Below are 13205 nucleotides of genomic sequence, written 5' to 3'. Positions count from 1 at the left end.
GTCTTTGTAACCAAAAGGGGTTTTACGAGGGGAGGTACTTGTGTAAACTATTGTTTACTGTAACGGGGTTTTCCAATAAAAGGCAGCGAGCGAGGCCGGAGTCGGGGTCACTTTGTGGTAGGATTCGAAGTGCGTTCCTGAGACACCGACGAGGCCTCCCTTGTGTAAGTAAATCGATCGACCGCTGTTGCTTTGTTTTTCCTTCACGACAATAAGTCTCTACACCAGCGGGACATGTGGAAACACAGACCCAACACAAATCTTCAAATAACACTGAGGAAATGTTAACATTTTATTGTAAGATCTCTGCTGTTACTGACGTTTGGCTAACGAACCCACAGAAAGAAAAAAAGGAGTACTGGCAAATTAACCAAAAAAAGAGAAATGGGCGGTTGTTGTTTATGTTTTCCATTTAGCCGAAGAATCCATGAACCATGCTTGTGGAAAGTAACGCGGTGTAAAACACGCCGGGACTGTATGCACAGGCTGTAATGACATCGTGGTCAGCCCACTCTCTGGGACTGCTGCTGGAGAAATGCCTCATGGGTATCACTGCAAGCTCACCATAGCTGCAAAGTACTCAAACACTACTGTGCAACCTTTACACACTGTTATTAAATACACTGGATACATACATGCATGAATAGGACCTTATTCCTGATTCAAGCCCCAGCTGTAAGCAAAGTTAGTGCACGCACGCACACGCACACACGCACACACGCACGCACACACGCACACACGCACGCATGCACACGCACACACGCACGCATGCACACGCACACACGCACGCATGCACACGCACACACGCACCTGTAAGGACTCACAGGAGTCAAGTAGGTCCAAGAGAGCAAAGAGGAAATCATGCTGCTGTGAGAGTCACCGCTACGCTCCAGCACATCGCTCCGAGTGGAACAAGCCCCGCCTTCATCAGACATGGTTAATTTTGTCAGTCTGACAGCTGGACTGTAGGCACGCCCATCAGCAGCAGCTACCTGCCACGTCTGCTCTGACTTGATAAGAAACCGCAGTGAAATTACAAACCACTGACCCGAGTTTCTCTTTCTCAATGACACAGTCGCTCCGCTTCCCTTTCTTCTGTTCCTGTCACTGCGTAAACTAAATTGTGTTGCACAGAGCCTCCGTGACCGAGCGTGTCCCACTCTGACTCTCATCATGCACCCAACACAAACACTGACATGAGAACGAAAAATGCACTGTTAAGCTTGCCTGTATAAAGCTTCCACTGTTTCATCAGGACAAAGTGTCCATGATGATTTTTAATAACGCAGAGCTGTCATTTCTCTCAGGCTAATAAAGCTAATGTTTGAAATCACAGGCAGGATTGTAGCATCGCCGTTCTCATGCTAATGTTAAGATTTAAAACACGGAGAATTATCTTGACAGGATGACAGCTACGCTGGAACCCTCTGTGGCTCATTACCAAGGTCAGAAGCTCCTCTGAAGGTGTAGTAGTAAATGCAGCATTACAGACAATACCTACTGTGCCCATCACTGAAACCAACACTCAGATGCTCAGCTGCAAGACGAGCGAAGCCAGGAGCAGTACCCTCCACGGGGGAAGACACTGGAGGCCGAGCAGCCAACCCCCTCGCTGTGCCCGAGAAGGACAGCAAGCTGCCCATAGCTGAGGCCAAGCACAGACTCACAGCCTTGGCCTAACAATGCTCGTGTCAGCAGGTCAGGCCAAATTATAGATAATAAAATGCGGTTAAAAGTGGAACCTGGGGGCAGTTAGGATTTTGGAAATGCCTGTTGTCAAAATGAAAATGACTTGATGTCACAGAATCGACAGCAGCATCCTTTGTCTGGAGTTTGGTACCAACATTTATGAGGACGATTAAACCATCCTTACAAACAACATGAATCGTTATTAAAACTGAAAACAGAAGTTATAGAAGCTCCAAGTGGGAGGAAAGGGATCTGAAATGTGACTCACGTAGTGGGAGAAACTTCGAGCGAGGAATTTGGCTCCCAAAAGCGAGTAAACGTGTCAAACCAATGCAGATGCTTCCACCCAGGAGCGGTGCATGCAACAGGAAGGTCATTATCGTCAGATCAAGATGCAAGAGGCAACCATTTGAGAGGGGCAGCAGTTCAGCTGCAGCAGCTTCACTCACACGAAGGCTAAGCTTCACATAGAACTGGCTGCGTGTACGTTTACAGTCAGCGACTACGATTAGAAGAAAATGCTCCTCTGCTGCTATGTGATGATATCGAACATCTGCTTCTCAGACTGAAGCTGAAGTATGGGCCGGTGCTCAAAAGGGACCAGTTCAGAACTGGCTGGAAGTCTCATGTTTCCATGGTAACGATGGCTAGGATAACATCTACATTCAGATCCGTCTAAATCGGGATGGGGAGCTCCAGGCCTCGAGACCTGCAGGTTTCAGATGATGATCCAACACAGCTCCTTAAAATGGCTAAATGACCTCCTCAGCGTGTCCCCAGGTAATGAACCCATCATGTGATTCAGGTGTGTTGACCCAGGAAGCTGCAGGACAGTGGCTCTTGGGCCTGGACCTCCCCACCCCACCTCCCGGGTCAGAAACTCTGGTTAACAGCGCACATGATGTTCATGCATCAGTACTTCCGCTAATATAGAAACGTAACACAAAGTGTCCCGAGATGATCGACGTCGAGTCCTATATTGATGCAATTTGGAGCAATATGCACGTGATAGCAGAAGAGCAGCGTTAGCTCAGTGAGGCCAGAGGGTCAGTGCAGTCTCTCAATAGAAAATATCAATGAAAGTGAAGCAATGCTAAAACTACAGACACTGGGCTGCAGGACCTCCATATCCTCAAAAGATGATCACCTCACTTTGTTACTGTGACACATCGTCTGAGTTTTTCTAGAAAGCAGCACGTGGTTTAAAAAATCTACCACAAAAACACAAGTTCAGTTAGGGCTCCAATCACAGCCTGGTCAGCTGTCAATGTGAACATCTGCCTGCACTCTCCAGGAAACACTTTCAGTTTAACGTCCTGTCATTAATGCAAACTGTGGAAAAGTCATGTGTGGAGGACGAGCGAGAGGGGACACTGAGACACCTTTACAGTAATCTAACAAGTCATCAGCATGTCTGATGTTACGGCACCTGCCTCTGTTCTACACGCTGAAGCTGAGCTGAGGAGAGACAGAGCGCCACGGACAAGGGTTGAGGTAAAATATTCAGGTGTGCTGTACACTTTTGTTCTTGAGAGGGAGCAAGTCAGAACTATCGGGTCTCTGAGGTCACATCGTTTTCAAACCCAGCGCCGTCTTTCGCTTCTCAGGTTAAACATGATATATACGTCACGCAGTTACTTAGTTTTAATGTAACTTTTATTATTCTTTCTGGGTCACAAAATAAACCTTTAAGATATTTTCAGGCGTGAATGTAGCCGAGTAAACTTCAAATATCTGCTCGGTATCAAGACATCGCATATTTGCAAAAGCGCTCCGACGTTTTCGGAGACGTCTGTTACCCACCAGCTCGACAGCTGACCGGGAGCTCGAGGCTCACTCGAGCCGCCGAGAACAGCGCACTCACGACGCATCATTTTCAGATCGCTGCGGTCTTTTTGCTACTCAGGTTAAACATGATAAATGAGTCACTTAGATAACTTAAAAATCTTATTGTTTGGCTTTTTTCAGGGTTTGATTTGTTCCTGAGTAAATCGGTTTGGCTGAGATTAAAGTTACAGTTTCACACAAACGGAAAACTGATGAAACAGAATTACTCCAGTGTCCTGTTATATTTGACATAGAAAGAACAGACGCTGAGTTTATTCAACTCCACCGAGACAATCTGCAAGTTTCATTCAAGTTTAATAAACTATCATCTTGTCTTTATTTTTAGTGAGCACCTGAAACACTTCCAGCTGTAAGCTCGTGATAGTTAGAGCAGATGCTGCTGGACGCCTGATCTGATCAGTCGACTATCAAAATACTGGTTTGTGGCAGCCTAACTGATACCTTTAAAGAGAAGCTTGGGACCCACCTGTGCAAGCTTGCTTTGATTAAGCTTTATTTTCTATCTACTTTTGGATCATAAAACACTTTGTAACCTTTCTTCTTGGAAAGTGCATATAAAACTTGACTTGCTACACGTAAGAAAGAAAAAGGAACAGTTCCTCTCTTGAACAGAGCTGAAACTTTCTCACTGCTTAAAAGAAGAACTGGAAAGAAAGTACCATTCAAAGCATGAGCAGAGCTCAGAAAATAAAGAATACTACACAAAGTTAACACTCTTCCTGAGTCTGAAAGGTCTGCCAGCAAAAACATTCTTCATTCTTAAGCTACCGGCCGTAAACACTGAGCCACGGACGGATTGTTAGACTTGCTGCCCGGTGTGCAGTCACCCACAGCACGCATACGACTCTGACCACCTGCATGTTTACTGTCATTTTGAGAGTTTCCCTGATTACTCTATATCTTTCAAGTCATGATATTGTGTCTCAGTGGGTGATTTGTGTGTTTTGTGACCACTCTCTATAACAGAGTCTTTGCGTAGCCCTTTGTGTTTTTGGTCATTCTCTTTGTTGTTGTCTGGTTGAGGGAGTTTGGGGTCTGGGGGCTCTTCCCAGGTGTTTCATTTCTTAGTTTGGTCGTCATCTTTAACATTTCATGGCTTACATGCTCAGCACACTTTACTCCGCTGGGTCTGGACCGTACCTGATTTTGTAGTTGGGTAAGGTGTGTTTCTTCTTGATGACCCGTTTCAGCTGGTTGACTATGATGGAGGTGAGCTGAGGCAGTGGCCTCCCTTCAAACTGGGACTTCACCTCAAAATCCACCAGTGGATCCTCGAGGAAGGAGAAGGACCAGTGGGAGAAGGGCACGCGCGTGAACTGCAGCCTCAGCCTGCCCACCACGCGCCTCATCTTGACGAACAGGTACGCAGACTTTCCGAACACCAGCTCGACGTCGATGGCGAGGTGGAAGCCGCCATTGTACTCGATGTCCACCTCGAAGTTGAGCTCTTCGGGCATCCCGTCCTCGTTCAGATGCGCCGGCTTCATGAGTTTGGCGGTTTTAAAAACCGGCAGCGAATTCCCGAGAGAGAAATCTTTCAGACTGAGTCCCTCCAGGAGCCGACCAGCTGTCTTGGTCTGCAGCAGCTCCTCAAACTCCACCTTAATCTTTTTGGTGAGCCAGTGTCTGACGACGGGAGTGTCTCTGAGCTCCCGGAATAGGAACAGAAAGATAGCGTTTAGGAAATGGCACGTTTCGGCTTTTCCTGCATCGATGGGCTCGCTTTGGGAAGGCGGTGGCGGCTGTTGTTTCGGGCCGCCGCCGGTGACGGCTGCCTCCTGCTGCCGCGTAGAGGCGGCCTCTGGCTGCTTAGATGCGGTACATGTCGTGCTGTCCTGCTGCTGGCCTGCTTCGGCATGATGGCTATTAAAGTAATCCTTCAGCGCGTTACCGGGCACTACTTTGACATACTGCACTGTCCTGCCTACGGGCTCGGGGCTTCTCCGGTATATTAGCAGGAACTGTACTATCAGCGTAACGACTGCACCGAAAACCGCGGAAACGAGTATTAAGTAAATCATGTCGAGCACGCGCCCTGATATCCACTCAAAGTGTTGTGATAACACGAAGCAAGTTCTACTTGGGCGCTCTCAAAGCTGCCATATCATCGGCTTCTTTCCTGAGCTTCTCTTAGCTTCTCACCTGATTGGACGAATGGGTTACGTGACTGTGCGTGATGACGAAGGCGGGTTTTGATGCGTTCAAGCAGACTGCGAAACCTGTTGACCGGAGTCACCGGGTTCCGCGGCCCTCTTTGTAAACACGGCTTTCCTTTGGTCACAGTCTTGAACATACGGCTGCCATGTTACCGACAACCATCACTTCCTCTAAATATTCATGTTTATTCTTCATATTTTAGTGCAAATGTATTCAGTGCCAATAGAATAGCTCTTTTGTCACCATACAGATGTACAAATGCATCTCCAACTCAGATGAGGGAGAAGAAAGGGTGCTCAGTTTCTGCAGCACTGTATACATATGATGAACAGTATTTTTTTTAAATATATGTGTATGTGTATGCGTGTGTGTGTGTGTGTGTGTGGTGTGTGTGTGTGTGTGTGTGTGTGTGTGTGTGGTGTGATATACAAATTAACAGTTATGTTATTTCCTCTTTGTGTGTAAAAAAACCAACACAAGCATCAAACTAAATTTTAAAATTTAATTCTAAAACCAAATAAGGGTAAAACTAGTCAGATATCTATTCATATTAATGTACAGAATTCACCTGCTTGCTGCTACTACTGCACATTCACCCAGTGTATATACTAGTCGTATATATATATATAATGTTCTTCCTCTACACCCCCCCCATTTTTGCACATGTCGAGGAGCGTGTCAGGCTACATTTCACTGTGTGTTATACTTGTATAACTATGCATGTGACAAATAATAAAGAACCTTGAACCTTGAACCTTGACTGTCTAAGACTGTCTAGCATGTTTTTCCTGAACACTCCTGCAGGGGTCACTGGTGTCTTTCTCACTGCGTTGCACTTTTTGTTGTTTTACATTTCAAATGAACAATTAAAGAAAACGCACGAAGACAGGTATCATGAAAAGAAAATGGGCATTGCACTATGACACAGGTGGAGCATGGTGGTGGCAGCATCAAGCTGTGGGGTTGGCAGTAAGCACAGAGGGAATGACAGACCCACTGGATCCAGCCAAACAAAGAGAAATCTTTGATTTATCAGTATATCCTACAGTCCAGATGGAATATGGAAGTCACAGGATAGAATTTAGTCTTAGGACCAAAACTCTGAAAGTGTAAAAAACACCCAATCCCCTGAGATTTGGCTCATTTCTGTTCAATAACTGTATATTTAACAAAACCACGTAAAATCAGCTACTGTGCCATCCCCTTTCAGAGGTACCGGAACAAATTGATTAATTACAAATCAATGTGTAAAGTTGATTTTCTCTTTTTATTATGCATATTGTTTCCAATACAGCCCTTTTTGAGCCCTTACATCTTTTTAAGTCATCAAGTAAATAGTATGAAATTTTAGGACATTGAAACCATATCTAATATTTAAACTAAGAAGATATGCTATTTTGATTTAAAAAAAATAGATAATCCTTTGAATTTCATGACACTACCATGTTTAAGAAACAGTTGGGTTGCGGTTGTGTTGGCTTCATCAGGTGGAGGCTTGTAGCTTGGTTTCACAGCCTAGTGTGAAGCATTAGGAATAGAAATCAGCACCTACGAGACAAGGTCAAGTTTCTATAGCACATTTCAAACAGCCGATGCTGCACAAAGTGCTTAACAATATAAAAATGGCATTAAAAAGCAACAATGTAATACATTAATAAGAATAAAAAACAATGATAGGACAATAAAAGAATTAAAACAATAACTAAAACTATTTCAAATAAGACCAGAATGCTTGGGTCATAGTGTGTTAAAAGCCAGGGCATAGAAATGTGTCTTTAGTAATGATTTAAAGTGATCAAGTGTTGTGCAGATCTAACATTTAGGGGAGACTATTTGAGACTCTGGGACCTGCCACAGAGAAGGATCTATCACCACGAGATTTGAGATCAGTCTGTGGTTTTGAGCTGGACCTCGTGGTTTGTCCTGGAGCATAGGCAGAGAGGGGCTCAGACAGGTAAGGAGGGGCTCGGGCGTTAAGAGACTTAAAAACAAAAAGTCAAAGTTGAAATTGGATCCTGTAGGAGACAGGAAGCCAGTGTAAAGAAACTAAAACTGGGGTTATAAGCTCTCTCTGTTTGGTACCAGTTAGCAGGCGAGCAGCTGCATTTTGGACCACCTGAAGATGATGGATGGAGGCCTGATCTAGACCATAATACAATGAATTACAGTAGTCTCATCTGCAAGTAAGGAAAAGGTGAATAACACGCTCAAAGACTTTAGCCGGGAGGTATGGCTTTACCTTGGTCAGCTGTCTTAACTGAAAGAAGCAGGACTGAACTGCTGCACTCACCTGCTTATTCACTTTAAAAGAACCATCAATGTAGACACCGAGGTTTTTTTACATGTGTTTACAATGGGAGGAAAGGGGCCCAGAGGCTATGGTTATGGTTCCCGGGCAGAAGAGGGTCGAATGTGGTATGCTCTAATATAACTTATTCTTTGCACAACAGAGTTTTAACCTGCAGACAGACGGAAGCTCCCAACTAGTAGATTTGGACAGACAGAAAAAGAAGAGGCAAATATCCAGAAATCCTACCAGTGGCTGGACAGAGCTGAAAGACAGCACAGAGGCACTGAAGATCCAGAGAGCCTGTAACACCAGGCACGTTTGGGTGCTTTTCAAAGCTGTACTTTCCCAGTTTTACTTGCTTGTGCACCTCGTGGAGCTGAAGCAGCATTACAGAGCCTGACTAATTATAGTGAAACCAGTTATTTCAATTTATTGCTGCTGAAGGTGCTTCTACAAGACTGGCGTAAAAACTCTCCTTTTCACATGACGATATTTCTATTACAAGCAAAAGCAATACGACCGGATCGAATGGGACACCTACTGTGCTGATTACCCCTTCAGCTTTTTTCTTTTACCTGAGAAGCACCGCGTCAAACAGAGTTGGTCCGCTAGCGTCCCAAAATAAAGAGACGGAAGGCGGCGTGAAGAAGCGCTTTGAGCATATCTGGAGAGAAGTTTGGTCGTCTGTGTGTTCGCTTCTTTTCCTTTTTCAGAGGGCTTTGATTTTATTTTAGATATTAAAAAACATGAATATTTCATCATATATTTCTAGCAAGGACGTATTCTTCTGTCGTCATAGATGAACCGCCTTCGGCTGGAAATTACGGGTGGGCCTTGAAGGCAGCATTAATCCTCGCACCTTTTCATCACAGAGGTGTTTCATTTGTTTGAGTCGCCGCCGCTGGGGTGGCATTGGAGCTTTCTCTGAGGTCGGGGCAGAGGATAACTGCGTGTTTTTACTGCGTGGAGACAGTTTCTGTCCGCTCCTTTTACATTTCCCTGCATGGGAGACATCCCAGCCTCAAACATGAGCAGTTTGAACGCGTACAAAGAACCATTTGGTGAGTAAAACATCCATTTCACTGTCCGTGTCAGAGCGCCGTTGTTTCATTCATAACTGTTCTCAACAAGTGTCGTGAAAAGTTTCTTAAGATTTGTCACTATTGTTTATTGTGTGTTAAAACGACATGTTGCCACATAAAATGATGTATTTGATCAGATTTCATCTTCATCTAAAGTATTTTGAACTTAATTCAGTTCAATGTAGCGTCGTTTAGGATGGAAAGGAAGAGCAGCATCCGTTTGTTGGTTAACCACACAACCAAGAAAGTTTCCACAATTAGAAAAATTTCCTTTTTCGACTAAGCGGAAAACCCGCTGGCCTCTGCGCTGGCATCTTATTTGCTGTCCAGTGAAGCTGTGGCGTGACGTGTGACCTTCACGCATTGAGTGATATGCTGAGCGGAAAAGAGTAGGCCACCACAGTTCCACAGAACGAAGTCTAGTGGGCTAAGACAGATTAGAAAGAGGCTCCGTTTGTGGTTTGTATTTCCGTGTTAGTGTCTTAACGACTGCTTGTGCCTCTTGCGTGCTGTAACTGATGGCTTTATTGATCACTGATACGTGCTGTGCTTCACAGCATTTTAAAAAGAACACATTCTGGTTTTAATCCCACTTTTTAATAATCATTTATTCTGGTTTTGCTGTTCTATCTATTTACATATTGACTGATGTGTCTTAGTGAGGTGTTGGGCCACCGCCATGTGCCAAAAACTCTCCAGTGCTTTCCTGCACTGATTCTCCGGGTCTCTACAGGGACGGTGGAATACCATTGTTTCAAATGATATGATGATGGGGTGGACAGCGCTGTCAGCTGGGTAGTGACTGAAGGCCACAGCTAACCTATTTGCTTTATTTTATTTATAGTTTGTTATTACTGTAATTTAGCACTCATCAGGGAGGAACAGCATCCAGTATTGAGACCAGTCCAGGTCATGCTGCACAGCATTTGTGATCCCATCAGATACACAGAAGCATCCCAGAACGGATTCCCTGCTCTGCTTCAATAAAAACAAAGCAGTGTGTGTACGTCTGAAGGAAGCTGCATCACGCTGGGCATGAGTCACACATCATTTGCTTTTGAATGGCTTGTTTGGAATATCAAGTTATGCACACTACCATAAAATATTAAAATAAGACTGAGCCTTGAGAATATCCCAAATACAGTCTAAGACTGCAGGGTGTTCAGTTGCGCTAACCAGTTAGTCGTCAGTGCTTCCCAGCAGCGTTATGGAATTCATATGGTCTCTGGAGTCTCTAATCCTGGGGTCTGATGCACTTCAATATTACTGTTGACTGACGTCTGTTAGACGCATCTCCAAGCAGAGGGCAGGGATAGCTCAGTAGGTAGTGTTCGTCCCGTGACTCGGGGGTTCGAATCCACTGAGCAAGGTACCGTTCCTACACACTGCTCCCCGGGCGCTGGCTGCCCACTGCTTCACCGAGTGAATGGGTTCAATGCGGAGGACTAATTTCCCTACGGGGAAGAATAAAGTATACATTATTAGAATCTGCAGCAGGTTCATGTCCTGGAGAGGTAGCTGATCACTGGAGTTATAGAAAACGTTAAATAAATCATCTAAACAGTTTAGATCATTTGAAATGAATCTGAGAGTTTCAGAATGGTTTTGGTCCTGGAAGTGTCCGTGTGCCAGTGACCTGAAACGAGTTTAACATGAGCAAAATGAAATCAGAATAGAAATGACTGGAAAATGCAAACCAATGTAACGCATTGTTTTCTGAACAGCTGGTTATGGCAGCTAGTGTTAGGCTGGAGACCTTAAAATGACCCTTTGCCTACATTCTCACATCATATGAGAGTTTAAGTTCAGAGAAGGTTTCACTGACTCTGGCAGAAAAGATGTCCTCCTTCACTGACTCGTGGGCGACCACAAAGAAGTCTGTAAAGAGAAGCAGAAAAAGGTCTTGTTTTACGTGGCACCAAAATGAATATTTATCTCCAAATTACTTTGGCTTTCTTCTGTGAACAAACCACCCCGTAGACCAGATGAAGCCGTTCTTCTTGCGAATACTTTGATCCTTCTTTGTTGTCACCCATCGTCACAGACATTTGCCTCTCTGCTGTCTCACCTCAGACACCAACAGTAGCTCGTGGCGTATGCCTGCAGACGCAGCGTTCAGGCTCTGCTGTGGGATGTCCTTAAAGTGAAAACCACTTTGTTTTTCCTGCCAAACGACTTTCACGCACATCCTGTGTTTGACACGGGATGATGAACATGTGGTTAATTGGACTGTGGGTTAATGGCTGTTTGTCTACAATCCCATATGATCCAGGTATACACTGTAGGTCCCTTCACCATTACTAAACTGTAATTTAGAGCAGAGCGTGACTAACTCTGTAAGCTAAGCCAGGATGTGGAGCTTCAGTTCACGCAAAAGTAGTCATGATGTTGGAATAGGACATGAGTCAGGTTCAACTGCTTTTTAAAAACGCTATAAATTTGTATTTACAAAGGGGAAAAATCCATGGACACAGCCTGAAAAGGATCGTGCAAACACTAAACATGTTAGTCATTTTAGTGCACAAGTTATGTTCTTCCCCTTTAACACCAATGCAGAGAAAAACCACAGCTGCAAACAATGTCTGATAATACGGAGTGACGCACTCACACTGCTGATACCTGCGGGTTTGCAGATGTGTCAGCAGTACCAGGGATATAACGTCTGTAGATTGTGATCAGATTCTGTATTTAGAATTATCAAACATCAGATCTTAAACTTGTTGCTAGCACTCTTGGTTAAAAGAAGAAACTACTCCGTTTCTCGCTCTGAGTTCCTGTGTAAACCTCCACCGTTGGCCTTTGTTTCGGTAAAACTGGTCATCTGGTATTTTTGAAATTCTACATAATTAATCTCGTATTCCTATTTTCTATTCACATTACATTTACTCACATCGATTCACTCAACTGGAGTGAGTGAACATGGTGCTAATTGCTAGCTTGTTATTTTATGACGTAACTACCCATTCAGCTACCGTCGCTAGCACAGGATTCTCCACGTGTCTCATGGAAAGGAAAATAAATATTACGTCAGTAAGGCAAAGACTCAAAACCTTTTCAAATTTGATGATTCTTAAAATTAGTACTTCATTGGAAGGAAAAAAAGCAAATTTACTCTTGTGGGGTTTGACAAAGCGCTGGTCATCTGCAATACTGCATCTGTTTTTCATTTCTTTTTTAAATGAGAGAAGCTATATAAACCTATAAATTTAACCAACTATAAGAGAACAGACATCCGCCGAAAAACTGAAGATAAAAATGTTGTAACACTTTTTTAATGGATCCAGTTTAAAGATGTGTAGCTCTAATGTGCAGCCATTGCATTAGAAATAAGCAGTGGCCCTGAGGGTGCACTCACTAATAAAATTAACTTGAAATGAAATGTTTCTTTTACCCAAGTCAACATATTAACAGTTTTCTGCAGCAGTGTTGCCTTTTACTTGTATACATTTTTGTTTTTCATGGAATTTTAATCACTTTTTTAATCATGGGATAATGTAGGTGACACTAGGGGTGGGCGATAGAAACGATATAAATTTGGCCAAAGATAGAGATTTTGACTATACCGCTCTATCGCCATAGCGCATGTTGATGATGTCATCAAGCTGCGCCTGTTTTGGTCGAAAGCATCGCAGCGGCTACAACCATGATCATCTGCAAATTATGGCGGGAGACAGTCATAGCAAAGAGATGAAGCACTGTTGAAATACGGGGAAAGCCAAAAACTGCGCTTCCTCCACTTCTCTAACAGTGATTCATTAATGTTGAATTCTCTCACAGGTTGCCAACCGTCCCTTAAAAAACGGAATCGTCCCGTATTTAGAAACAAAAGTGCACGTCCCGTATTGAGCTAATGAGCTGACAGCACACTTATGACAATTCAGATTACCGCTCATCTCATTGGTCGAGGAAAGGTCGCTTGCGGAGAAAATACCGGAAGACAACAGATGACCACAACGCCGACACTGCGGTGCAAGTCTCGGACGACAGTACACCTAAAGCTGGGCAGACACTGTGCGATTTTTTCAGTCACGTTATTCAGCTCCTGCTCAAACTGCACGATTGACTCGCAGGGGTTAGAAGGTCGTAGGTCACGATGCAGGTCTCACACTATACCGCCCGATGCTCTGATGCGACCTGAG

The 13205-nt window shown here is 44.2% G+C and overlaps 2 protein-coding genes across 3 annotated transcripts in view; one reads left to right on the top strand and one right to left on the bottom strand.

Annotated features, from left to right (window-relative positions):
• The window catches only part of pdzd8 (PDZ domain containing 8), a 46266-nt gene extending 40570 nt beyond the window's left edge, over positions 1-5696 (bottom strand). The window contains exon 1 of the mRNA XM_005917034.3: positions 4678-5696. Within this exon, the coding sequence (XP_005917096.1) occupies positions 4678-5558 (881 nt within the window). The 5' untranslated portion in view covers positions 5559-5696. The remainder of the gene's footprint in view (positions 1-4677) is intronic.
• A 2742-nt stretch (positions 5697-8438) lies between these two features.
• LOC102299120 (ectodysplasin-A receptor-associated adapter protein) overlaps positions 8439-13205 on the top strand; it is a gene marked incomplete at its 3' end in the record, with an annotated part of 19879 nt that continues 15112 nt past the window's right edge. Inside the window, 1 exon segment of one of the 2 annotated variants that reach the window (XM_042218709.1) lies at positions 8439-9045. In XM_042218709.1, the coding sequence (XP_042074643.1) occupies positions 8988-9045 (58 nt within the window). In that variant the 5' untranslated portion in view covers positions 8439-8987. 2 annotated transcript variants of the gene reach the window in all.

The sequence above is a fragment of the Haplochromis burtoni genome, unplaced genomic scaffold (assembly GCF_018398535.1).
Source record: "Haplochromis burtoni strain Fernald_Lab_line unplaced genomic scaffold, NCSU_Asbu1 Contig_22, whole genome shotgun sequence".
NCBI classification, from domain to species: Eukaryota; Metazoa; Chordata; class Actinopteri; order Cichliformes; family Cichlidae; genus Haplochromis; species Haplochromis burtoni.
The sequence above is the reverse complement of the archived record's forward strand: the minus strand, read 5'-3'. Positions and strand labels throughout refer to the sequence as shown.